General features: G+C 45.7%; 2 protein-coding genes across 4 annotated transcripts in view; one reads left to right on the top strand and one right to left on the bottom strand.

Annotated features, from left to right (window-relative positions):
- LOC132455688 (multiple C2 and transmembrane domain-containing protein 1-like) overlaps positions 1-26,597 on the bottom strand; it is a 160,818-nt gene that overhangs the window by 987 nt on the left and 133,234 nt on the right. The gene's annotated exons all lie outside the window — the stretch shown is intronic.
- LOC132455704 (DNA repair protein XRCC4-like) lies at positions 985-26,259 on the top strand. Of its 3 annotated transcripts, none has more exons than XM_060049639.1 (8): positions 985-1,119; positions 6,523-6,690; positions 7,692-7,900; positions 13,119-13,285; positions 14,400-14,516; positions 14,975-15,138; positions 18,830-18,974; positions 23,127-24,097. In XM_060049639.1, the coding sequence occupies exons 1-8, from the start codon at positions 1,083-1,085 to the stop codon at positions 23,206-23,208; spliced, it is 1,089 nt and encodes a 362-aa protein (XP_059905622.1). In that variant the 5' UTR covers positions 985-1,082; the 3' UTR covers positions 23,209-24,097. The 3 variants fall into 3 exon arrangements, with proteins under 3 accessions (XP_059905622.1, XP_059905621.1, XP_059905623.1); XM_060049638.1 differs by lacking the exon at positions 23,127-24,097 and adding an exon at positions 25,840-26,259 and having other exon boundaries at positions 987-1,119; XM_060049640.1 differs by lacking the exons at positions 985-1,119; positions 23,127-24,097 and adding exons at positions 4,474-4,612; positions 25,840-26,259.

Genomic DNA, 26,597 nt, shown 5'->3' with positions numbered 1-26,597 from the left:
CACACCGACACCTACTGTGTTGGCGGTCAGTGTGTGTGACTGTTGTGTTTGTTGCTCGTTGCAGGGGCAGCTCTGCTTTCACGATCCCCCTTTACTATCTGTTCCAGGGAGGATGTATGAACATGTCGGCAACCGGTACGAGTTAGACCTACAACATGGTTTTTGTTGTGTTTGTTAGTCAGTAAATAAAAGGGGTTACAGGAAGCGCATTGAGTTTTTTTTTGTTTTGTTTTATAAATGCTTCCCACCATTTTATTAAACGTTTACTTTGAGATTCAATCTTGGTGTAGTTGTTGGATAGGGGTTGTAACCCGTTTATTTCTATTTGTTTAAGTAGCCTACTAGAAATCCCACAGTTTAGTAGTAGCAATGACTAGATTAACATCTACGATAAAAAGATTTTGCAATGTTCCTCGTTCTATGTCTCCCAGGACTAGAGCTGTGGATCAAACCTACTAATCTCTTATTCTTATACATGTCCACAGAAGCCTCATACATATCACTCATTCATCTGATTTGAAATGATAATGGCAGCATGGTCCTCAACTTGCGGACATGCACGCTTACAGAAAGCACAGCCTTTATATTAGCTTAAAGCCTTGAAGTAGGTCTATGACTGAAGGACAGGACTTAAAATGTAAATGTCAACAGGGCTAAGAGTTTGTGCCTAAACATGGAGATAATTCAAAAATCACATCATCATTTGTATATTTCGATTTTGAATTAGTTATGCTGAAAACTAACAAATAGACTTAGTGACTAACTGAATAGGATGTATTTCACGCAAACAAATGGATAACAACACTGTTCAAGGCACTGATGTCTACAGCGAGAGATCTGACCCCAGGCAAACACTTCAAAACTCCCAGGAAGCGCTTTATACCTAAACATCGCAACTGGAAGTCATTAAAAGCAGCCCCATCTAAAACCTTGTGCGTCACATACACATGCATGCACATATGTCTACTGGAGGCCATTAGAAGCAGTTTGGGGTCTCTTGAGTGGAACATGGGCTCTCCGAAAAAAGGGGCGGAAGGAAGGAAGGATCCTAGAGACTAACAGAGCAGAGAGAGGAGCAAGAGATGAAAGTGAAGAGTTTCTGTGAAATCGACGAGGGAGGTAAGTTAATCAGACACCTAAATCCCAGCTCTCCAGGAGCCTGCATGTGGGTCAATACTCTGTAGGAGCTCACAAGGCTACGTTAGCAGAGTTCTTATTGAGGCTAACCCAATGGTTTCAAACCTTTTACGGGCCATTACCCACATTTTTAGGTGTGAGCTTTTCATGCGACCCTAACTTCTTACATTGCAGAGCATCTCCATCCACACTCATCGTTTGAAACCAAGTCGAGCACATATTATCCACCCCTGAATGGCCGTATGCACATTGCACCACACTAGACGATTAGTAATTGCTGTTGGCTATGAATCATTAGTTAGTCTGTTTATTAACATAACATAACATTGTAATATACAGTTACCTTTATGAACCCTAACCCTATTTTTCAACAATAATGTATGATCAAATAGCTGATAAGTCAGCAATCTGACCCAATGTGCACGTGGAGGGACCCGAACTGGTGTCTGGATCCACAGCTTGGGAGACCCTGCTATAGAGGCAAACTGTTGTTAACAGATGTGTGATCGGTTCAATCCCACACCTTAAAAAAAACACGGTATCATGGTAACGCTAGACTTAGATCGACCTCAGCGTTTAATGGCATTCACTAGGCTATTTGATATTGGCACAACATGATTTTTTCTTTAAGAATCAAATCCTTTCCTACAATTGATGCAAATGCTGGAAATATGGTCTCCATTGTTGGCACAGAATATCATCTGATGAATGACCTTTGACCTATGACCTCAGGACTGAAGAATGTTTTGAAGGACTGCATGGGAAACCGCTCAAAGCTACAAACGTGACCGAGGATAAAGTTTCTATTTTTATTTGAAACTACTCTTGCCTGGCGTACAGTTTCCCTTTCTCGTAGAGATGACAGCTTCATGACAATGATAAATACTTTCAGGCGCCAGCTGGTTACCTTTCGCCAAAAAAACCTGGAAGGAAACAATGAACATCGCTGTTAATCAAACACAGAGCATAAAGCATCTTGAACCACAAAACACTGGAAAAATCACACGGAGAACAAGGCAAAGTATAAGAAAGAAAGATAAACAGGCCTGTTACAAGACAGACACAACAAAATATCTCATTAAACGGACAGATTCCCCCGGCTCAAGATAAACAGTAAACAACTTGAGGCCATGACAGCTGTGTTTGTTAATAACGACCACACGACTTCTCAATGTGTTTACATGGAAGTCTGGGAGACTGGTGGGCACGGCTCTTTGACCCGGGACCGTAGAGGCTTCTCAATCAACCATTTAGTCTCTTCTTTAAATGACGATTCTTCAATGATGTTTTGTTCAGAGATGACATGGAAATCTGCTTGAGAAACAAAACTTAAAACAGATATAGGCCAGTATGTGGATGCTTGGGTTCCCAGTATCGTTTCTTCACTCGTTCTTAGCAGGAGTAACCCCAGTGGGAATGTGAACCTGGCGAATTGAAAAAATGCCATGCTTCCCTATTTTGGAAAGACAGGACCAAACATAACGGACAACAAACATTTTCGACCTCATGATATGACACAACCAGTTTTGTCTAACATCTACTGTAATAGAGAATGCAGATGGCACCTAATAGGCATTCTCCATTATGTTCCTAGATTGCAGTCTTCATAAACAATATCTCCATATGGTCGAAGGAGAGCTATACAAAGTGCTCACACTAAAGGTCAAATAGTGAGACGAAACGACACGATGATAAATTGTATTATAGCTGTATGCTTCACATTTATTCATTCAAGTGTGACCTTGGCTATGCAATCAGTGGACCCCATATGATTCTAAAGGTCAGTGTGTTTATGCAGTATGCCTATATGGTCGTGCTGTACCACTTCCTCTCTTGCTTTGTAAGATGCATGGTAAAACGTTAAGTGTGTTATTATGAACAATGACTCCTATTTCCTCTGCATTTCAACACCCTGGGTGCGTCGAAATATATGGAGGACGCGCAATTGTTAATAGACCATCATATACGAAGGCATCCATGAGCACGATAACTAACCCCTATCTGTTCCATTACATGCTCATCTGCTAAATGAAGGAATACTTAATATCACTGTGGCATTCCTGTGTGGTTAGGGAAGCACATCACTGAGTGCAATACATGAATATATGTCAAACATAGAATGAATACATTGAACAACCGGAGGCCTTTCAATTGGATAATGGTGATTTGGCCAAGCTGCGCTAACCAAACATTACGCCCTTGGCGAGCTCGGTACGAATCCGACCTGTGGTCCTATGCTGAACGTCATTCACCCCCTTCAATCCACTCTCCTTTCCATCAAGGCATACGAAGTTGATTAAATGAAGGATCAAAGTAGGGGCGGACTTCCATGTGCTATCACACCTTTGATTGGGTTTGGTTAGGGGGCAATGGACCAGGTGGGGAAGTGACCTCATCCAACATGTCTAGATTCTGAGTGAGCTGTAAGCTTGATGTTCTGTTCTGATTATACTGTGTGTGTGTGTGTTTGTATCTTTAAGTATGTGTGTGTGTGTGTCTGTCTATGTGTGTTTGTGTGTGTGTGTGTGTGTGTGTGTGTGTGTGTGTGTGTGTGTGTGTGTGTGTGTGTGTGTGTGTGTGTGTGTGTGTGTGTGTGTGTGTGTGTGTGTGTGTGTAAATTGACATCAACAAATTAAAGTAATCCCCAAACTGCCTCTTCGAGTCATTTATCTTGGAAGGAGATTGTGTTTGCAGAAAGGGAAATTGAACCCTGTGAAATTCCCATATTTCCTGTCCGGCACCAGACATGTGGCCCCCATCTTGGTTCTTACCTCACTTCCTGTTCCTTTCCTCCTCTGGGAGGATGCTGGTCCGACCTGTGTCTAGTGTCAAAGTATTGTCAAGTTCATGGGAGTTTTGTCCTTCATTCAATATTGCACCGGTCTTTCACATTGTCACGATCAGGTTTTCAAATTTAAAGACCCACGGATGGCTTTTAGATTATGATTATGATTATGACTTTAATTTCGGAAGTTATTATCAACAACAACAACTATACATATACAACTATACAACAACTAACATTATTTAGTTTGGTAACTAAAGGATGTTCATGGTAAAACTTTACAAACATCTTATACTGCTTAAATATTAGGTTATTGTTTAAACCAAAACAATAACCTTTTTATTGTTTAAACAAAATATGGGTTAAATATGACAACATTATAACACAAACAGACCTTTTATCACTTATATCCCCTTTGATGGAATTATATTCAATCTAATATTATTTCAACCTTAATAAAGACTATATTTAATAGAAATTAGGATTACCACCAGTTTAGTTTAGTCCCAGTTAAAAAGAACTTCATCAGAGTCGCGTAGCAGTGACGTTTTAAGCGTCATACAGTGAAGCGACGAAGCCGCAGCCTCCGTCAACCCTACAGATATATATTATTTACAAATACGTGACTCCGGATTTAAGCGGGCATATCAAACGTGCTTAGAAGCTACGAAATCCATGATCCACTGTTTGGTAAGGCTCAGAACGACTTGTTGTTTATTGTTTTTGCGGAATGCCGGGTAGCAGCAGGCACGCGAGGCAGTCTGTTTACAAACAAGTCGACCAGGCAGCAACCCACCCTGACCAATGAGCTGGAGCCCCCAAAACGCGTTCATTTGTCCCGCAGAAATCCCATCGGTCCCTTACCGACTCGAGTCCGCTACGGATCCGTGTAAAGGCTTTGGGATGGGACCATCCGAATGACTTTGAACTGTGATACAAGTCATAGCTTCGATCATCAATCCAAGAAAGTACCACAGGACTTGTTGCCGGTCAATAGGAGTCTCTTGACTGTCACTAGGAGACTGTCAATAGGAGTCTCTTGGCTTCACTAGGAGTCTCCTGTCAGTTTAATGAAAATGAAAATAATATTTTATTAAGCTAATAAAAATTAAGTAATATAATAAAGTGTTTATATATAGGTTAACAATTCCCACTTTAACTAGAATAAAGAACTATTTTGTTGCAAACTGGTCAATGGTAAAGAAAACGTACTAGGGACAGAATCACCGTTTTTTCATTTCAAGTGATAATGGTTCAGACTGTGTGGCCTCTATGAGCAACTTTTTAAAGCAGGTGTTACACAAATAGGATGTTGTTAAACAGAAAGCGGCCGTCTGAGAACCGCAGACCTGTCCGTGTGGTGGCAGTAGTAGCAATGAATGGCCGGTCATTATGAAAACACAGGTAAATGCTTGACGAGCATTGGGTTTCTCTGCTCCATGCCGTCCCAGCCTGTACTTACAGCTAAGTATAGTTCTCTACTGTATTGCCTTCTGGTCGTCCTGATGATATGCTTTTTAGCCAGGCGTGTGTCGTTACATGTTTTTCTACCTGGTGGTGTTGCGTGTTATTACAAGAGAGGAAGAAATGGGTCTTCGAGATTTAGTTTTGCTTCAACAATCAGACAATCCCTATTTGAGATAGTAGCGGTGAGTCGAACTGTCATCTCTGCATATGGTTACAGCATTATGGTTAACTCGTTGCCTTTTATTTATTTTTTGACTAGCCTTTAACATTTTTTCGGCACATGGGTTTGAACTGCAGCATACTGTATGTTTAGTGTCCCGTCTCTAATGCGTTGTTACAGTAACAGCTGTCCACTGACATGCCTTTCTTTATGGACATTTCACCCCCCCCCCCCCCCCCCCCCACCACCACAGCGTTGTGATAGAGTTACTGTTGAGGGTCCATTGGAGAGATGAGCTAAACTGTCATCTTGGGCTGGTGTAGACGGTTGAATTGAAGTGAATTAACAGTATGGTTAAAAACAGACCGACTGCTTTTCTAAGTCTGTCTTGTGACGTGCATCCCGACACGCTGCACGGATGTTCCAAGGAAAGGATGTCAGAGCTGCAGAGGGTTTTGTACCAGGCCTGCGATGACGGATGTACACCTACCACACGCTTTAAATAGAAGATGATTTCACTGGGTGACTCCGAGACGAAAGAAACAAAACACATTTAAGCACTTCTAAAACCTTCCTTTTTTATTTCCTGATTAGTCGTTCAGCAGAGGTTTTTATCCAATGCGACCTTGTCATTGTTTTTTTATATATTTTTTTATCATTGAGGAGCAGGGAGGGGACAGGCTTCTCAGACAAGGATGCACACAGGTGCATTTCAGATATTGGGGTTAGAACCTTTCAGCCTTTTTATTTGGGGGGGGGGGGGTAGGGTTAGGTTAGGATCAAACCACACCCCTAAAGTTGTCAAGTTTATAAGCTTTTACTCTGGCATGAATAATAATTTAATCCTGACATGAACTTTGGTGTACAAGAATCCACCCTCTTTGACATGCCCTTGCTTTTTGACTTTTTAAGTTGTTGTTGTTATCGTGCTATATCGTCGAGATAATTGTGTCGTTGTAATTGACCATAACAGGTGTAGGTGTGTCTGCAGAGATGGATGTCGCTGTGCAAGAGGTAGACATTCCGTCAGAAGACGGTACTCAGACAAAGTACTTCCTGCGTGTGGATTGGAAGGGGTGGGACTTTGGCTGCGGCTTCAACATCCTGCTGACTGACGGACAGCTTGCCTGGAAAGGAGAGGGTAAATCTGACCACACACACACACACACACACACACACACACACACACACACACACACACACACACACACACACACACACACACACACACACACACACACACACACACACACACACACACACACACACAGGAAATAAGGGAATAACACAGGGTTTAATTTCCCTTCTGCAAAGACAAGCTCCTTCAAGATAAATGGCTCCATGAGGCAGTTTGGGCATTACTTTAATTAGTTGTTGTTGATTCACACACACACACACACACACACACACACACACACACACACACACACACACACACACACACACACACACACACACACACCTGCGTCTGGTCGTATACCTGTTATGCAGCCTGCTGACCTCCCGCTCTGACCCCTGACCTTCCAGTGGAATAAGGCTGCCCACCCCTCAAACCTGACAGGGGGACAGAGAGGACGACCGCCCTGACACCTCTGTCCGTCTGAACTCATAACTCAATGTGTCTGGAGAAGTTGCCATGTTCCTGTTTAGTGGCCTTGTTTTATGACCTTCTTTTTATCTACTCAACTTGTTTAAGGGTAAGCAAACCCACAAACAAACTTTTTTTCCATGGAAAAACAATCTGTTTGGGTCGCACGAAGTGTTACTAGACTATTATCTGACATATGACATTTTTGAAGTTGTTTATTCTGCTGAAAAAAGCTTTGGTTCTTATTCACTGCAGCCTTAGGCGAGAGCCTAGCTAAACACAACCGAAAAATAAATCAATCCTTAGCATCACACTTGTGTATTAATCCCTTGCATTCTGGGACTATTTCCACTGCCGTGTTTTAAGTTTGACCTATCCTTTAAAATGTTAAATCATTAGAAACAACCAATAAAATGGCAGGCCATTTGCTTAACCAAAGGTTCTCTGGCTGCTTGGAGACCAGATATCCGCAGAGTTGTTGTTGGAGTCCATCTTCCCATGTCGATTTCCTTGAATCAATAATAACCCAGGCAGCTCTCCTCTCCGTGGTCTAGTGACGGAGGATGTGTTGTGCAGCGAGGCGGAGGAGCTGGAGATGCAGAAGGAGAGGTACGTCCAGGACCTCCGTCAGGCTCTGACCGGCACAGAGACCTCCGTCACGTACAACTTCACCCTGACACCCCATCCGACGGCCACCACCACCTCCACCAGCTGCACCACCACCACCACCCTGGCCTACGAGAAGGTGCAGAAGGACATCTCGGTAAGGAACGCTCCCTCGACCTCTGTACGATGCGACCTGTGTGCGACTGCCGCTTTAAGCTAGTATCAATAAGCTAGCTTATTGATACTAGTTATACAGGCTAAGGCTTAAGTTGTACTTATGCGTTGAACGTCCACCTAAGCAATTCAAGGGATGTTAAAAGATGTGTTTAAAAGAAGTTAAAAGAAGTCTATCGCAGAGCTGCTCAATGTTGTCTCGACTGTTGGCAAAAATGAACTGGAAAACGCAGCAGGGGAGATCACGGTCCCCACAGCCTTCAAACCTTGGGACGGTGACATAGAGACCCACAGTGGTCCGCTGAGTGATATAGGACACAGAAGTATCAATCAGTCTTTGGGATGACTTGGCTTCAATTAGACCCTTGATGGAACCTTGATGAGTCTTGATGGACCATAGCAGCAGAACATCGTGTTCAGACGTTTTTGGTGGTGTGCCTACCATAGTTCCTACGGGCCAATGATATTTCCCAAAATACGCACATATTTCCCTGGATACCCAGTTCGGTATCCAGGAACACTTTGAATTGGCAGATAAACCCTTAAGTGTTTCAATGCTTCTGGTGAGGAGTCTCTTTCACACCAACTGCCATGAAGAATTAAAAAAAAACAGTAAATACAAATAAAAGCAGAACATAAAAGGGTAAAGAGGTATTCCGGACATTATTGCAATACTTTGCTGTTTTCTGTTGTGTTTACTGCATACTTCTGGAGTGTTTATTGTTAGGCTGATAGTTGACCTTTAATGGCTGTGTTTATGCTATCTCCAGGCTATCATTAAGGACTGGTAAAAATGGGAAAATGAAAAGCTCATGTTTTGACCTTACTTTATGGATCCCAGAAAGCCTTTTTGGCCCCCTGGTCGACCTGGTTCATTCTCGCCATAGTTATTTGGATCGATATGATCATGATTATTATTATAAGGTACTTCTAAATTGAGTTTAGACAAAGTCTTGCCACTTAGATGAGTGCTAAGCTTGGCTTGGATGTCAGTACTTGTTTTAAGTTGCCGAACATTATTCACTCAATGTTACTTTCCTTTTACGCTCATTCTTTTATTCTCTCTCTTTCTCTCCCTTTCTCAAACTCTGTATCATTCTCTTTCTTCTCAGCCTGTTTGTCTTTCTAGGTATCCATCTATCCATGTATATATATATCTATGTATCCATATATCATTCTATCATCTGTCTAACCCTGCTATATAAATAAATAAAATCTATCAATTGCTTTTTTTAGCGCTCTATCTAGCCGTCTCTCTGTCCGTCTCTCTGTCCGTCTCTCTGTCCGACTGTCACTAGGGAAGTGTAAGAATGCGAGCACACCATGTGGAAGACTAAGCAGTGTATTATCGATGGAACTTCTGCACACTCATGCTCATTCTTACGAAAGGCCGGTTGCCGTGGGAGCAATGGAACACAATCGAACTCCAGCTTCCATCTGTTGCAACCGAAAAGGGAAATGAATAGATAGTCTGTTTTATTAAAATAAAACATGCGTTGTGGCCTCCCTCCATTTGGAGACTCACACTTGCGTGTGGGTGTGTTAATGTTTTCTGGCTGTGTGTGTGTGTGTGTGTGTGTGTGTGTGTGTGTGTGTGTGTGTGTGTGTGTGTGTGTGTGTGTGTGTGTGTGTGTGTGTGTGTGTGTTTCCCCCCCCCCCTCTTCTCTCTGTGTCATAAAGTTATGAGCGTTAATGAAAGGCCCCCGGTCCGATGCCTGGCCACTCTTGGTTCTAATAGCAGTCCTGCATGTCCTGCAAATGAAAAGCAAAGCAGCAGCGACACATGTGCCCAGGTGTGAGCAGCGGTTGTTAGCATACCGCAGCGTGTTAGCATACCCGGCGTGCTTCATAAATAATAGTCCAACCGTTTTTAACATTGACGTAGTTTGTGGTTTGTCCGTGTCGTGGCTGTGCAAAAATGCTGCTATAACCGATGTAATGACTCATTTAAGAATGATATGTAACGTATGTAATGATATCATGTCTTTTAAGGATACATTTGTCATTTGTTCACTTGAAGTTTTATATTGGGGCTGCGCAATAATTGATTAGTACATTTAATCATCTTTTGATTGTGTCATGAAATGACGATATCAACTTATCTTGATAAACTGACACGCCAGCTTATAGTCTAAATTAATTTTGACGAGCAGATAGCCCTTGAAATGAACAAACGATTAGGTTTGAAACAGGGAAACTCTTTCTAGTGATACCTGGTATCTACTGATACCATACTTATATAGCCTTATCCTTGATATATATATATGTATGCATATTGTGATGTATGTCTATCGTTTAAAATCCCCCATTATTATAGGCCTATTTTCAACTTGCATATTTAGTCTTTTGAATTTTATTATTAACTTTTATAGTCAGGGATACTCTATGCCGTTGTTCATTGTGAGTTATATTAAGTTATTATGGTGATTCCACGGTTTGGGCTTTTTCCACATGCATTTATTCAGGCAACTCCGTTTATGGTGGCCAAAAAAATGAATGATGACTGAACATCTTGTACAGATAGCAGAGAAGAGGAGGCGGTTGTACACAAGGCCTTCTGTCCCAAAGTACAACACAGTATTATTGGATGGCTTTAAAATTCCGGTATTTAGTCCGTTTCTATTTTGAGGTTTATCGTGCCGTATACTTTCACAGTGAATACTGTATGAGCGAGAGACCGGGTGAAGGGAGGCTGGTTCAAACCAAAATGTGATGCAGTACAGAAAGCCATTTACAGTAAAAAAAATTAAGTATCTTACAATGGATACTATGAGTACGTTGTTATATATTTCCTCCAACATTGATATGTCCTTCATTATTAACACACATCATTATTACTATTGACTTGAATTTTGATTTAAAGGTCATAGATACATAGAAAACGTAGACATAGAACATGGTCCCCCTAAGCCAACCCTGAAACGTTTTTCAGGGTTCACTGACGTGACATTGGTATTCATATTTTCCCCTGCGCACAAAAAGTAGACCAAAACACATCAGACCCTAACTCAAGGTTGTCATGACAGGAATCTGAACCCTAAAAAAGAGTGTCGTTCCAACGATGACGTTAACTTAGGGGGACCACTTCCCAAATCAACGTTTCCTTTGGCCGGCACCGTCTGGTACCTCTGCAGGTGTCTGAGCAACAGTCTAAATAAATGGCCCAGGAATACAGAAATCTCAACGTAAACACACTCGGTGGGGCAATATATAGACTCAATTGCCTGCATGATGGAGCTATGGAGACAGCCCAACTCTACTTTCCCCGCACCCCCGAGACAAAATGTGTTAAATGCAGATATGTTCAAACAATTAGCAGGCTAGCATCCCGATGAAGAAGGTCCGGTGCTGAGTTGACGTGCAAGCTGGCATGGCTCGACCGCACGTCCAAACAGTGTTTTCCACTCTGGGCAAGATGAATGGTCTGCTGTTTTAGACTTTAGAGTTGGTTATTTACTTAAAGTTTAGATGAAGTAAGTGCTGGCACAATGTGGACACCTGAGAGAGAGAGAGAGAGAGAGAGAGAGAGAGAGAGAGAGAGAGAGAGAGAGAGAGAGAGAGAGAGAGAGAGAGAGAGAGAGAGAGAGAGAGAGAGAGAGAGAGAGAGAGAGAGAGAGAGAGAGAGAGAGAGAGAGAGAGAGAGAGAGAGAGAGAGAGAGAGAGAGAGAGAGAGAGAGAGAGAGAGAGAGAGAGAGAGAGGGTTTATTTTCGGTGTCACACTGATAGTCTTTTATTTGATATCTTTGAGTGAGGAATTGGAGTAGATTAGAACTTTTAGGCTTGAAAGAGGAGGCTGATATTAAAGCCTATTCTAGTGTTTATTTTTGTGTTATACAAACGATATATCAAAAATAATGAATTGAGACAAACCAAATAATTGATAACAGTTAGGTTCCAACATGCTCATCTTTTTTTTTTTCAATTCTTAGTTATTCTCTTGACAAAACTGAGCGTATATTTGATCGTTTATATCCACGTGTATACAGACAGTGAATACTACATTAGTACCTGTCCATCCGATAGAGTAAGGTCTCCGTGATCTCCAACTATTGCTGCGTTTTATTATCCATCCGTCTCGGAGGTCCGAGGATGTTGCCTAGCGACACACACAAACACGCCCCTTTTCCTCGGACGGCGGACTCGCCATCTCGGTTGAACTCAGTGGTGACCGAGCGAAATTCCGAGACAGAACTCAAGATGGCCGCGCCCAGGGTGACTTGAAGTATGAACTGTTTTCATTGTGCTTGGACCACTTTGGTGGTTTAAATGGCAATTTCAATCACTCGTATTACTGCAGTACCTTACTGCGTCCGTATCTCCGCCTATGGCCTATAGCCTACTAATTTTGGAGCGCCTGGTCCTCTGCCAATGCTACCGCGACAACAGCTTTCTGGGTGGCGTCCAGCGACCGAGCGAAATAATAAAACGCTTGAAGTGTGGGCGTGGCGTCAGATCCGAGACGGTTCGCAGAGAATACTCAAACGCAGCATATCGCCCACCCGGTGGGAGGTCTCTTACCCTGACAGCCCCCCGGGTGTCGAGGATCTGGTCCTCTTATCTCCTTGTAAACCGAGTGCCGTCGGGGGGGAGGGTGAGGACAGACACAACACGGACCACCGCAGAATCACACAGTTCAACCAAGGGGAACAAACCCTATCTTGATGAACAATGGGTCCAAGACAGAAGGACATTTCCGACCAAAATAATAATTCGGTGATAAATGGTGAACCCTCAAGGCTGCGTAACTCAAAGGGAAGTTTGACCGTTTTTCTAATTTGAGGCGTTCCAAGCTGGGCTATCGGCGCCTTCGCTTTCAGTTCCCTCAAGTGCTAAAAGCCAAGGCCGTGGCCCGGTGCGGCGGCAGTAGCTCAGGAGGTAGAGCGGCTTGGCTGGTAATCGCAAGGTTGCTGGTTCGATCCCCGGCGCGAGTGTCGAGGTGTCCCTGAGCGAGGCACTATATCCCCGACTGCTCCTGACGAGCTGCCTGTCGCCTTGCATGGTGGACTCCGCTGTCGGTGTGTGAATGTCAGGCAATATTGTAAAGCGCTTTCGATAAAAGTGCTATTTAAATGCAGGCCCTTTACCATTCCATTTGGGCGAATAAATAATATGTATGTAATATGCCCATGACGTGACTCTGTTTTGACCGGGGGTTCCGTCTCTGTGTTCCCGGTTCTCCTCGTTGTCCCGCACGATTCCAGTTCCGGCTGGGTTCGGTGGAGCTGGGGTCCGTGGCGGAGCCGGTGGAGGCGGTGAGAGAGCTGCTGGAGCTGGGGGTCCGGAGGGCCGGCCGCCTGAAGCGACAGAACCACCGCCTCCAGCAGGAGAACCACAGCCTCGGCGAGGAGCAGAAGCACATGACTGCAGAGTAAAAACACACGCACACACACACACACACACACACACACACACACACACACACACACACACACACACACACACACACACACACACACACACACACACACACACACACACACACACACACACACACAGGGCACTCGTGTTTGTGCATACAAAAACATACAGTTCTGTTCATAGTCCATACACACACTCACTCGCCATACAGACACACACACACATGTTTAAATACATATATACACACATGCAAGCATACACAAACCAGTGCGAGCACACACACACACACACACACACGCAGGCTCTCAGACACTTAAACTCTCTCTCACACACATCAAACCCCTCTCTCCCCCATGAATCATTAGCGGTTTACTTAGTCTTACGCAATCCTGAGAGCTGGAAGTGAGGCTCTGCTCTCCTCTCTCCATCATACATACGTCACACTGATGTGTGTGTGTGTGTGTGTGTGTGTGTGTGTGTGTGTGTGTGTGTGTGTGTGTGTGTGTGTGTGTGTGTGTGTGTGTGTGTGTGTGTGTGTGTGTGTGTGTGTGTGTGTGTCTGCACCTTAATAGATTCATGGTGTTTCTAAGGCTCCTTCTGATGGTGGGATCCATCACTGATTACACAGCCCACAGCCTGTTCTGTTATTCTCTATTTCCATCAGGGGAGGTGTGTGTGTGTGTGGCGAGGAAGGCGGGGGGGGATCTAGGGTTTCTGGAAAGCCTGTGACCTCTGACCCTGTATGAGGTGGATGAGTGGTGAGGGAGCAGGGAGACGCAGAGCTGCGTAATATACTGTGTTATGGTGGAGAAAGTGGGATTGTTAACGCCTGCTGTGTGTGTGGGTGTGTGTGTGTGTGCGTGCATGTGTCTGGGTTTGATTGTGTTTGTGTATTTGTGTCTCTGCCTGCATTTGTGTATGTGCATGGTGTGTTTGTGTGTTTGGACATACGTACATGTGTGTGTGTGCCTGTGTGTGTAAGTACATGCATGTGGGACTGGGTATGTGTGTATGTCTATCTGTGTGTGTGTGTGTGAATGTTTATGTTTGTGTGTATGTGTACGTACGTGTGTGTGTGTGTGTACGTACATGCGTGTGTGTGCATGTGCGTGCGTCCCCTGCAGGCTGCGGCGGTATGCCGATGGGAAGCAGGCGCTGGAGGCGGAGCTGTTCTCCCGCTTCGTCCAGGTGCTCAACGACAAGAAGGCCAAGCTCCGCACACTGCAGCAGACAAACACCAGGTACACACACACACACACACACACACACACACACACACACACACACACACACACACACACACACACACAAATTCACGTTTACATTCACAACCTGTGAAAGCATCCTTCTATCGATGGGACCTGTACATCGAGGCGTTTGGCAGATACTTCAATCAACGACAATAATTAAAGCATGAATCGATTTTTGGAGGAACTCCAAACATTCACAAAGTCTGAGCCAACCGAGGTCCCTGGTCTCGAGGTCTTGAGTCTGTACATGACACCGGATTGAATCCTGTGCATGTGACCCCTCATCAGCAGCTCTGGTGCTTTTGCCCCGCTTTATAACTATATAAATCCATGCCGTCGGTATGAATTGGTCTTCCATTTCAGTGATAGAAAGAGATAAGTCTGTTGTCTGTTTTTGTGCACGCAAAACCATGGTCTGTCTGTGTCTGTGTGTGTTTCTGTGTGTGTAGGAGTTCCGAAAAGCCGAGCAAATCAGCCCAGAGCCCGGGCCAAGCATCACACCAGGAAGAGAAGTTTGAGGATGAGTACGGTGGCAGTACGGAGGAGGAGGAGGAAGAGGAAGGGAGAGGAGAGGAAGCTGCAGGCCCAGCCACCGCCACCTCGGCCTCCCAGGGTGAGGAAGGACTGAGTGGCTGATGCCAAGTCCACACTGATGCAGATGCGTGGGTTTTGCTTTCCTTCCATACTAAAGAAACTAAAGGAAAATAGGTATTTATTTATACAGGTTAGTCTCATTATAGTCACACAAGTCTGACTTAATATATATATATAGATTACTATTTCACTTCTCTGTTTCGACCAATTCTGTTGCTGAGGAATCGGACTTGCAGCATCACACCTCGACTAACAACACAAAAATAATACAGCAAATACAGCAATGACTGGTTTAGCATAGCCGGGGAACTCGTATGATCACTGAGGGTTTTCTAAGTGCTCCGACCGCTTGGGGAATGTTTTCACAAATGTTATATTTTTCTATTTGTTCACTGACTTAAAAGAAGACTAGAGAATCAGGAAACAAAAGACAAATTACCACTTTCTGGCCTCAAAGCGTCCGCTGTGTTTGAACTGCACTGGACGTGGATATTTAATAGTTATGGCAGTAACAACAGTGTTTGTGGGTGTTTGTGGGTGTTCATCATAATGCCTGTTAGCATTATTTACGTTAGCTTTCACCGTTACTTAGTGACCACCTCAACAAGGGGAAGTCCTGCCGCCCTCGCACTGTGTTATAAACAGACATCAACAATATGCATGCTGTATGTCGCAAATTATGGAGAGGGTGGGGTTGTTGCCGTGGGATACCATGCTGTGTTGTGTTTGGCCCTTTCCTTCGGTCCGGGAGAAATTCTGTCCATAAGTGATGAGTTGCTCCTACCTCCATGATGACATCACTGAGTCCCCATGTAGTCCATAGCAGCTCTGTCGTCGGTCATGGCAAAGGGGATCAAAATTCACATAACTGAAGGGCAGCATGAAATATTGCCTGGAGCCATTTCTTGCCTCCTTTGAAATGCGATACGTCTTGATGAAAACGCTCCGATGCTTGTTGTTTCAGGGTGTTTGCTTTGCAATGGAAGGTGGATGTTTCTGTGTGAAATATGAGGTTGAGTTTTCTTGTATAATTTTTGAAGAAACCTGTGAAATGTGATCTGTTGTTCTAAGGGTATGGTATAGCCTATGGATTGAATTGCCAGTGTTTGTTTAAGATCCATATTTCTCATGTTGAGATTTGTAGTGGGGAAGCATTTGTTGTTGGTTATAAATAATGTATCAACCCAAAAATCTGTTAAATGATCTGAAAGACGGTTGAATCTATATTTATAGACAATTAACAAAGAGAAGGTTTCATCAATCAATGACATGGTTTGAGCTCAATCAGTTTGTTAATTAAAAAAATTCTTGAAACAAAACATACAAAAGCATATGCCATTTGCATGACATTTTGAATCAAAGCACCAGACAATAAAGTGAATGCACAGGTTTCATAGCATGGTTGGTCCCATTGGGAAACCAACCTTCAACCCTGGCTAGTATTAATGCCTTGCTCTCCCAATTGAGCTACACAGGACATATATAACTTTAATGAATACAACCCAACATGAGTTTGATTCAATGTAACTATCTATATGAAGGGGGTTTGTAAGGCTACGTATGTGTTTCAAAGGGTGTGTCTCTCTGTGATTTTCTGTATAGCTTCCTCCTGGGTCCGACTCAAGGAACCTAAATCCTCATAGTATCAGGTTCCTTTTCCTCTTGATTGTGTCTTGGGTGTCATCCAACGTCTTTTTCCATCGTTTTTTGTTTTTACTCACAATGTCATCACAAAACGCACACCCCAATGAAAAGGAAAATCACATTTCCTGTTTTAAGAACTATATTATTAGTCAATAGAATTATTTTTCATTGCTCAAATCGCATTCATTGCTCAAATCATCTAGACCCACGGGAAAAGTTGCGTTAGAACATTGAGTCATCAATAGTCGCGTCTCCCATTTCACAAGACCGAAAGGGACAGTAAGGAGCCGCTACGAATAAGGGGGGTGTCGACGCCCGCAAGCGTGCTGTCGGCATACGGGATCGAACCCGGTGCCTTTTCGTCCGCGAGTCGAACACCCTATCTTCTTTACTATCCGCCCCCCTTATGCGTAACAATTGTGATTTAGGTTATTACAGTATGTATTCATAATACAAAGAATAGAACGATGAGGATGAGGATATTGAGAAGAAGGATATGGGACTGGAGAAAGGGACTTTGGATTGAAGGCCCGTGGGGGTTTTCCATTCAGGTCTTTAGTGCGGTGCAGCTTGATACTTGCAAGGTGCTTATGGAGGGGAATGCCGCTTGGAGCCGAAGAATGGAATATAGAAGGTGTTTTTTTTCACTCTATTTGTCATCTCGCATGATGTCTTCTTTTCCAGCCTGCCGTGTTTAGTCCTCCACGGACCAGTTATGCTCGGAGCTGGAAGGCCAAGGTTCCAGCACTACTACACATGTCTAAGCTCTCGCTCGCTCGCCCTCTCTCTCCCCACCCCTCTCACTCTCGCTCTCCCTCTCCAGCACTGTGATGATGAGGAAAACCTTCCTTTGTTGTTCTTGTTGCCACGACAATGAATGAAATTTGCCACGAGCTGGTCGCGGGTCATAGACAGACACGTGTGTGTGTGTGTGTGTGTGTGTGTGTGTGTGTGTGTGTGTGTGTGTGTGTGTGTGTGTGTGTGTGTGTGTGTGTGTGTGTGTGTGTGTGTGTGTGTGTGTGTGTGTGTGTGTGTGTGCGCGTGCGGTGGAGAGGAAGTTGGGTGGAGCTGTGTTTCTTAATTGCTTTTTCCTTCATCTTTATCGTCTGCGTATTTGGTGAAACCAGATGAATCCATTCCATTAGGATCTAGAAGTCACAACGCCAATGGTTTTTCAAATGGTGGTGTAGTGTTGTACGTCACCGGGCTCCATCTAGATGAACCCATATGTATCTCTACCTGCTGAGAGAGAGAGAGAGAGAGAGAGAGAGAGAGAGAGAGAGAGAGAGCGCGCTGGTATATGTTCTCTTAAAGCCTGTGGCCTATGTGAGAATTCTCGACAGATAGTTTGCCATGTATCGTTGTTTGTTTGTTGTTGTAAATGAGTTTGCGTCCACAGGCGTTAAGAGCTGTTGTCTACGCGTTTCTAAGGCTGACTGATCTGATTAAGGTCACACTCTGAGTAAGCATTTACATACTGATAACCCTGGCCGCTTACTTATTCTCTGTGATCGCCCAACAGTCTTGCTCACTGTTTCTTCACCATCTCACAAGGTCAGAAAAAGAGAGAGAGAGTCACACACACACACACACACACACACACACACACACACACACACACACACACACACAGCGAGAGTGCCATTCCAGAGAGCGAGAGAGAGACCTTTTCAAACTGTAACAGAGAGCGAGTTATGACCAGATGTTGGTGGCATTCCTGCCTCTCACCTCCGACTGTACTGAACCGTCCTCCTATACCATTACCTCCCTCGAGTTCCTCCTGAACCGTTCTTTAACGTTACGCAACTTTAACTTCGTCTGTCGCTCAAAAAAGGCTACCCCATTACCAAATCATAAGGGGACAAAATGGAAAGGTTTTGTTCAATGATGTCATTGGGTGAATTAGTATTCAGGTCAATGTAATCCGAGTACGCCAACACACAAAAGCCATTCCCTCCTTTGTGATTGTTTTTGTTGAGTAAAACAAGTGTGTCGATACACTGAGCTTAAAGCTTATTTATTTATCCAAGCATTCTTGCGTTGTTTCTTCCCTGTACTTATCTCAGACGCCGACAGCGATTCCCTATTGGCCGACGAGGCCAACGACATCACGGACGTGGCGCCCTGCCGCAAGCGGCGCTTTCGCCACCTCGCCGCGCCGGTTGAACCCGTGGCCAATCAGGCGCCCCCGGAGACGACCTCCAGACACAAGTAAGACCGGCGGCAGAAAACAGCGCCATGACATCACACCCCCACCACCACAAGCACGCTTTTAAAACAACACGGCAACACATTACAAACACGTGCGCCGTCAGTCCTGTCGGTTTGTTTTGGTTTCTCGCGAGAAACAAACGTTCCAGAGAACACTTTATCCACACTAACCAAAGACCCCCCCCCCCCCCCCCCTTAGGGGCGTCACTGTGTTTATTTCATTCTTAAATCGGTTTATTGGCGTAGTAGCTCGTAAACTTGCCGATGAGTCAGTGTCTGTTCATCTGGGTGGGCGTGGCCCTTCATCCCCCAAGGAGCACATCAGCAGAGTCAGGGTTCACTAGAGTCAGGCCCACTGTCATACTATGTTGGTTTGTCATCAGACCGAATCCCCTCATGTCCGTCGACCAGTGTGTTTTCCTTGTGTCATTTAGCGGCTACAACTTCTCGGCAGAAAAGAACCATCCCCCCCTAAACCCCCGGGTCCTCTCTCCATCCTCCCCCACTACCCTCACCCATCTCCCCTTCGCTCTTCTCCCCCCCCCCCCACCCTCACCAATCCTCCCCCACCCTCACCCGTCTCCCCCCACCCTCGACCAATCCTTCCACATCACCCTCACCCATCTCCCTCTCCCCCATCCTCCCCCCACGGGCCTTGCCTTCCTCCCCCCACCCTCACCTTTTCCTCCCTGGCCATCGCCGGTTCACCGACCCTCACCCATCCTCCCACATCTCCCCCACCTGCCTCACCCCTCCTCCCCCCCAGCCACCTAACCCGTCCTCCCCCACCGACCTCCTCCATCCCACGCTCTCAGCCGTCCTCTCCCACCGCCCAGACCCATCCCCGTGCTCACCCATCCCCACCTTGACCCCTCCCCCCCCCAGCCCCCTACCCCACCACCCCCCCAGCCCCCTACCCCACCACCTTCCCCTCTGAATGGGAAAGTTAAACGCCGTGAAGCTTGCCTGTCAGGCGGGCTCTTTGTGATGTAGAATGACACGGCCAACATGCTCACGGTCCCTAAATAACAAACAAACTTGCGGTGCTGGAATTTACTCATTAAATGTAGAGAAGGGTTGTCTACTTAATGAGGGGGTTGTCTACTTAAATGGCCTTTTAGCTGTAAGAGTAAGACTTGTGTGGATTAGGGGGACCTTTTGCGTGGTGGTGTGACGGAAAGTGATTTGTGCATCTTTGTGTAAACTTTTGTCAAAGGCATGGGAATCTACCGGAAATATGATTGTGAAAGTTGGTCTCCTATCATTATGAAATAGCTTCACCACACATTACACATTCGTATATTGTGAAATTCATATACGTAGTGTGAATTACACAACAGGTCCAGGCACACCTCGTCACGGGACCTGCTGCCAACGCACTTTGATATTAAGACCAACGCACCCGGCCCGGCCCGCAAATTTTTGTTTAAATTTCTGGTTATGTTTCAATTTTCGCATACAAAACCTGACTTGGCACTTGAGTTCAATTCTTGCTCCTTGTGCTTTGCGTTGTCCAAACAATACGATTCTAGTTGTTTGTGTCATGAGGATACAAATATGAAGGGAGATTTGTGCTGGGTATGCTTAGGGACTTTCAGGAACACACACATGACACCGTCTGATCTGTGTTAAGGACAAAGGTCTCCGATGCATGGATGGAAGAACGTCTGGTATTTAGGTATTTAGCAGAGATGGTAACGTTTGTCATATATTCCTGTAATCCTGTCCAAGTTTACGCTCCTGTCTCATCCAAGCAGATAGAAACACGAAGCCCTTTAAAACCAGCTGTCTACCTTCAGGGCGTGTTAAAGTGAAGGCATTCCAGTGAACATCATATTCACCTCTCTAGAGTTTACTGGTAGTTAAGGACCACTGGTTTATAATTTATCGCTGCTGGGCTGGTGAAGTCCACCGGTTGAAGGTATTTGGAGACTCATTTTTTCTCTGTTGAAAGCGAATCATCACCACATCATTCCAGCACTCCACTGTTTCCTCCCTCTTGTTGTCTGTCTGTCTGTCTGTCTGTCTGTCTGTCTGTCTGTCTGTCTGTCTGTCTGTCTGTCTGTCTCTGTCTCTGTCTCTGTCTCTGTCTCTGTCTGTGTCTGTGTCTGTGTCTGTGTCTGTGTCTCTGTCTCTGTCTCTGTCTCTGTCTCTGTCTCTGTCTCTGTCTCTGTCTCTGTCTCTGCCTCTGCCTCTGCCTCTGCCTCCCCCTCTCTCTCTGTCTCTCCCTCTGCCTCCCCCTCTCTCTCAGTCACGTCTGCTGATAATGGGTTGATTGCCACAGATTCAGACAGTAAAAGACCCTTTCAACTATCCATCAATATTTTATGTGAAGACGCATACAGAAGATGAGATTAAATGGACCAATCATACATTTATTTATTATTTTAATAAGGCCATCATCAGTCCGGGGGGTTAATTATATATTTTTACTGAAATTACCGGGTTCACTGCTGTGTTACAATTGTTGTCTTAGCTGTACTTGTTGCGGTGGAGGCTCATGTTTTCCTGCTAAAATTCATTATTGTGTGCTGTGCTCTAAGCTAGTGCGAGGAGGGTGGGGGGGATTCAACAGGAGGTCTTGGCGAAGGAGTCCAACATTCATCTCATAGAAACAACGATGCATTTCTGTTTATTCCTCTCTCTCTCTTGTTCTTTCTCTCTCACACTCAATCCGTCGTCTCCATGCGTCAATGGCCTCTATCGTGTCAGTATCTCAGAGTCTGGTGGACTTGCCGTTGTTTCATATTCCAAAAGATCTCCCCGATAAAAAGGTCCTTGTGCTGGGCCTTCAATACACCCGTTTTTTCCTTTTCTTTTTGGATGCGACCATTTAGAAAAACCTTCCAAAAAAGCCATCCAACAGTTCTGATGTTGTTTTTGTACAAGTCGACTCCTGAAAGCACTGATGTACTTTACGACCACCCCCCCCCCCCACTCCCCAAGAAGCCATCGGCCCCCTGCAGACCCAGAGAACGGTGCCACATGCAGATGCAGGCCAAGAACCCCCCCCCCCCCCCCCCCGATGAAACCCCCAGCCACCCCGGACCCCCTACTTCCTGGCCCTGGGTGTTGATGGCGGGATTAGCCAGGGCTATTAGCACACTAGCACCTCTGGGGTGTGTGTGTGTGTGTGTGTGTGTGTGTGTGTGTGTGTGTGTGTGTGTGTGTGTGTGTGTGTGTGTGTGTGTGTGTGTGTGTGTGTGTGTGTGTGTGTGTGTGTGTGTGTGTGTGTGTGTGTGCGAAACAGAGAACACTCACAACACAACACACACAAAACCAACCACCAGGGAGAGAGAGAGAGAGAGAGAGAGAGGTTTGCAGTAAAGCCAACGCCAGCTGTTTGATCGCCCCAGTGGCTCAGCATGGACCTGGCTCCCTCCGAGGCTCCGAAGTCCTCGTCATGAGAGAGGCCTTTGTCTCGCCCCACAGCCCTCACCCCCCTCACCCCCCTCACCCCCCGTCCTCCCCCACTCCCACCCGAGGGGAAGGTTCTCGGAGAACGGGAGAATAGGAGGGGGTCTCAGGGTATAATGGCAGCCATGCACCCCTGTTAGGTCCTCACGACTGCGGGATAAGGTCTTCAGTCTGTGGAGGCTCAGCTCTTCTCGTCTCTGAAGCCTAAGATCTCCTCCGCTGCTGACGTAGGACCCTCTTCTCCGAGAGCCCAGATCTCCATCGCTGAAACCCAAGATCCGCCCTCACCGATGGGTTAAGGGCTTCGCCTCTGAGGGATAATCTCTCCATCGCAGAAGGCTAAGAGCCACGTTAGACTGTATCCGCTGCCAAAAGGATGCCATAGGTACGGCGTGGGTAACTACGTCACATTGAGCCACATTGAACAACCGTTGTGGAATGAGCTACAACCACTCGCTTCCTCTACGGTGTTATGTCTTTTTACCGGGTCTTTTATGATCTTTTATGATCTTTTATGAGTTGAGACGGTTCCTGTAGATGTTGATCTGTACAACTCATCATCTTCACATCGGGAACATCACATGATGTGGCTGAAAGCACTGAGCTACGGATGCAGGAAGGTCAATGCTAGGCACAGGCCGAAAGACAAATGCTACAAGTACGGCGGTAAGTTTGGCGGCAAAAAAACAGTGATGTCATGCATAACTTTCTTATGTACTGTGATTCACCACACAGGTCCTCAGTTAGGAGGCTAGGGAGGAGGAGGAAGGAGATGAGCAAAAGACGGAGGGCGAAGGAGATGCAGCGTCATGTCTGAGGTGTTATGGGCGAGGGAAGACCAGGAGAAGAGGAGGAGGAGGAGGAAGTGGCAGAAGGAGATTGGAGGAGGAGAATGAGGCGACAGGAGGCGACGCATCCATTAGCTTTGCTTGACTTGACGCAGGAGCCAGAGAAGAAGAAGTTTTGTTGTTTTTGGTTTTGTTCCCGTTTGTTTCGTTCAGGGAAATGCGTGTTTACGTGAACCTAGAATGAAAAGTTCCTCTAATCCACTTTAATTTAAGAGCCAACAAGGAGCCATGCACCCTCTGATCCCAAACCGCACTCCTCTCCTCTCTCACTCTCTCTCTCTCACTCTCTCTCTCACTCACTCTCTCCCTCTCTCCCACTCTCTCTCTCTCCACCCAGACATAGGGGCTGCGCCAACTATCAGCTTGTAGCAAGGAGCCGCGCTAATCACTCCAAGATCTGGAACGCATTGAGTGTCATTTGCATGAGCGCCTAATGCCAGCTTTAAGATGGCTTTTGAAGCAGGCTTGAGCGCCCGAAAAGAGGGTTATTCCAGGTCGCAGTTTGTACACTGCATGCCGTCTCCCCCCTCGTCCCCCTATTCTGAAAACGTGCGTTGATTTTGAGCTTGTTACCGCGGTAAAGGATACCTTGGTTATGAATGGCACGAGCTATGAATGTGGGTGGCTTTTTTGGGAGAAAGGGAAATGCTTTGGGATGATTGAGTTAGTGGCGCAGTGGGGCGAGGGAGGGGGGGAGGCCTTTCAGATTAAGGGGTACCGTATGTAATGATACCCCTGCCAAGCCCGGGAAAAATGCTGCTCTTATTCTCTCTAATGGCAAAGGTAGCGCATAATTGGCACAGAGCTGCGCACTTCCGGCCGTATAACAGGGGCTTTTAACGCGCGAGTGTGTGCGTGTGCGTGTGCGTGCGTGTGTGTGTGTGTGTGTGTGTGTGTGTTCGAAAAAGCCCCTCTTGTGTTTAACTTCAAACCCCGTGGGTTTCGAGCGCTTACCTTTGGCGGTTGCCGGTTCACCGCCCTGTGTTGGGGGTCCTCTGGTGGTCTTGTGAAGTGGTGGGTTTCAACATCACCCCCCCCCCCCCCCACACACACACATCTGGGGTTACCTCCAGCGGGTTTCAGGAAGGGACCCCCTGGACGGTGTGTGTACAGTCGGGGACTGTTTTGAATGAGCTCAGGGTCGTGGTGGTTTGCTCGATCTCACACTGTTCTTTAACCCTCTCTGGGCGCGCTCTTCATCGCAAACTTCGTGATCATCAGCTTTGTCGTCATCATCGTCATCGTCACTGCCAACTTCAATGAAGAAAGTTTTCTGGCTTTTTTTTCCACGAACCGATCACCGTTCATATTTCTTGAATCGCTGTCGCCACCTTCATCATCGTCTTCGTCCTCATCATCATCATCATCGATACCATTGGTTCCATAAAACTGATGGAAGGATACGAAGGACCTGGAGTCTCAGTTTGTGAGGATAAAAGTGTGTGTCTGCGCACACTTTCTCTCACGAAACTCAGTGTTGCCCAAGAAAATAATTTGGTGAAAAAAGGCTGTTTCGTGTTGCTTTATGCCCCACCAGGGACAATGGTGAAAAATAAAAGCGCATCGATGTGGACTTTGTGTTGGCAGTTTGTGAGTCTTGTGATCACCAAAACACGCAGACTTTCTCCGCCAACCTGGGGGTACACACACTGTTAGTCAGGTGATTTACTGAAAGGACCCCAGAGGGTTTGTGTTTTGTTAGGTTTTTCTTTACAAGACAGAAATATGGGGGCTTTTATTTCGAAGGCTGCAGCCCTGCCGCAGGGATAAGACCCTGGGGGTCTAACCTGACCCTCTCATCCACCTTCATCTGTCTTGTATCACACACACACACACACACACACACACACACACACACACACACACACACACACACACACACACACACACACACACACACACACACACACACACTCCAACTTTAGTGCATCAGTGTTATGATCCAAACGTAAACACTGGCGGGGTCTGTCTGACAAGAGGGAAGGTAAAATGTTGGTAATATAAACTGTGGGGAGAAATGGCTTCCAAAAATGCGACAAAATCTCTGCCGCCATCGCCGGATCCTAACCTGTAGATGCCAGAGTTTTTGTGGGATCCGTTGGCAAGTTGTGAACACACAAACATAAAGGCACACATGTACGCTGGTGAACACACATGTACACTCCGCAGGTATAAAAAACGGCCCATGTGTTTCCAGTCTTTGGCCACATTATAGACTTCCTGCTCCAGGAACGTGGGCAGTAAAGTGAAGCTCGTTAGGGTACTGACCTTCTTCGCATCCTCCCTTTGGCCATCTATCCCGCTCTCTCTATAGCCCCCTTAATCCCATCAGTCCCTCTGTCTCTAGCTCCCTCCTGTCGCGCTTTATTGCTGTCATAGGTCATGCATCTCTATTAGATTCTGTCTCTGTCTCTCTCGCTCTCTCTCTGTCTCTCTCTGTCTCTCTGTCTCTCTCTCTCTCTCTCTCGCTCTCTCTGTCTCTCTCTCTCGCGCTCTCTCTCTGTCTCTCTGTGTCTCTGTCTCTGTCTCTGTCTCTCTCTGTCCCTGTGTCTTTCATATCAATCTGATGTGTGCGTTCGCGTGTGTGTGTGTGCCCACAGACGTCGCCGGGACCCTCCTGCTGGCGGGAGTGCGGCTGGGCCCCAGAAGACGCTGCAGCAGCGGCAGCAAAAGGCCCCGGGCCCCACGGGGAGCCCCTCCACGGAGGACCTGTTCGACGACTTCTGATCCACCGTCTTTTTTATAAACTCTGAAAATAAAATGGGGTCTATGAGGTCTATGAATTCGTATGAATACTATTTAATAAATGTAAGTGGAAATGTTAACTTTTGGTGATTCCTTAATGGGTGATTTTAATATGTATTTATTTGAGTCAGCGGGACAATAAAGATATGTGCTGTTTGCAATGGGAGCTGCCCATATGAAATTGTATAGGATTTTACAAAATACGTTTTTTTCTATGCAACCATGTCTTTCAAATCAATAAAGTACCGGTAAGTCTGCTTCTGTTTTGTCAATCAAATCGAAATGTAGTGGTTGTTTTTTAACCACATGCGCAATAATGCCTATGTCGTTTATATGATGGATAACTCAAAGATTCCTTCAGTTATCTAAAATCCCGAGGGTCGCTTATGACCGACACATCCGATAAACCTCACTTAAATGACCAGCGGGTTTGTCATCGGTCTCTGTCTCTCCACATCCCCTCCCGTCAGTCCAAAAGCCCGCTCCCTCTCGCCCATCTCTCTCACTCTCACTGTATCTGTTGCTCTCTCCTTCGTCTTTTTATTGCTATCTTGGCTCTCATCTCTTTGGACTCCCTCTTTCTTGCTCTCTCTTTTTCTCTCTCTCTCCCTCT

Source organism: Gadus macrocephalus, chromosome 4, assembly GCF_031168955.1.
Source record: "Gadus macrocephalus chromosome 4, ASM3116895v1".
Lineage (NCBI taxonomy): Eukaryota > Metazoa > Chordata > Actinopteri > Gadiformes > Gadidae > Gadus > Gadus macrocephalus.
The sequence above is the reverse complement of the archived record's forward strand: the minus strand, read 5'-3'. Positions and strand labels throughout refer to the sequence as shown.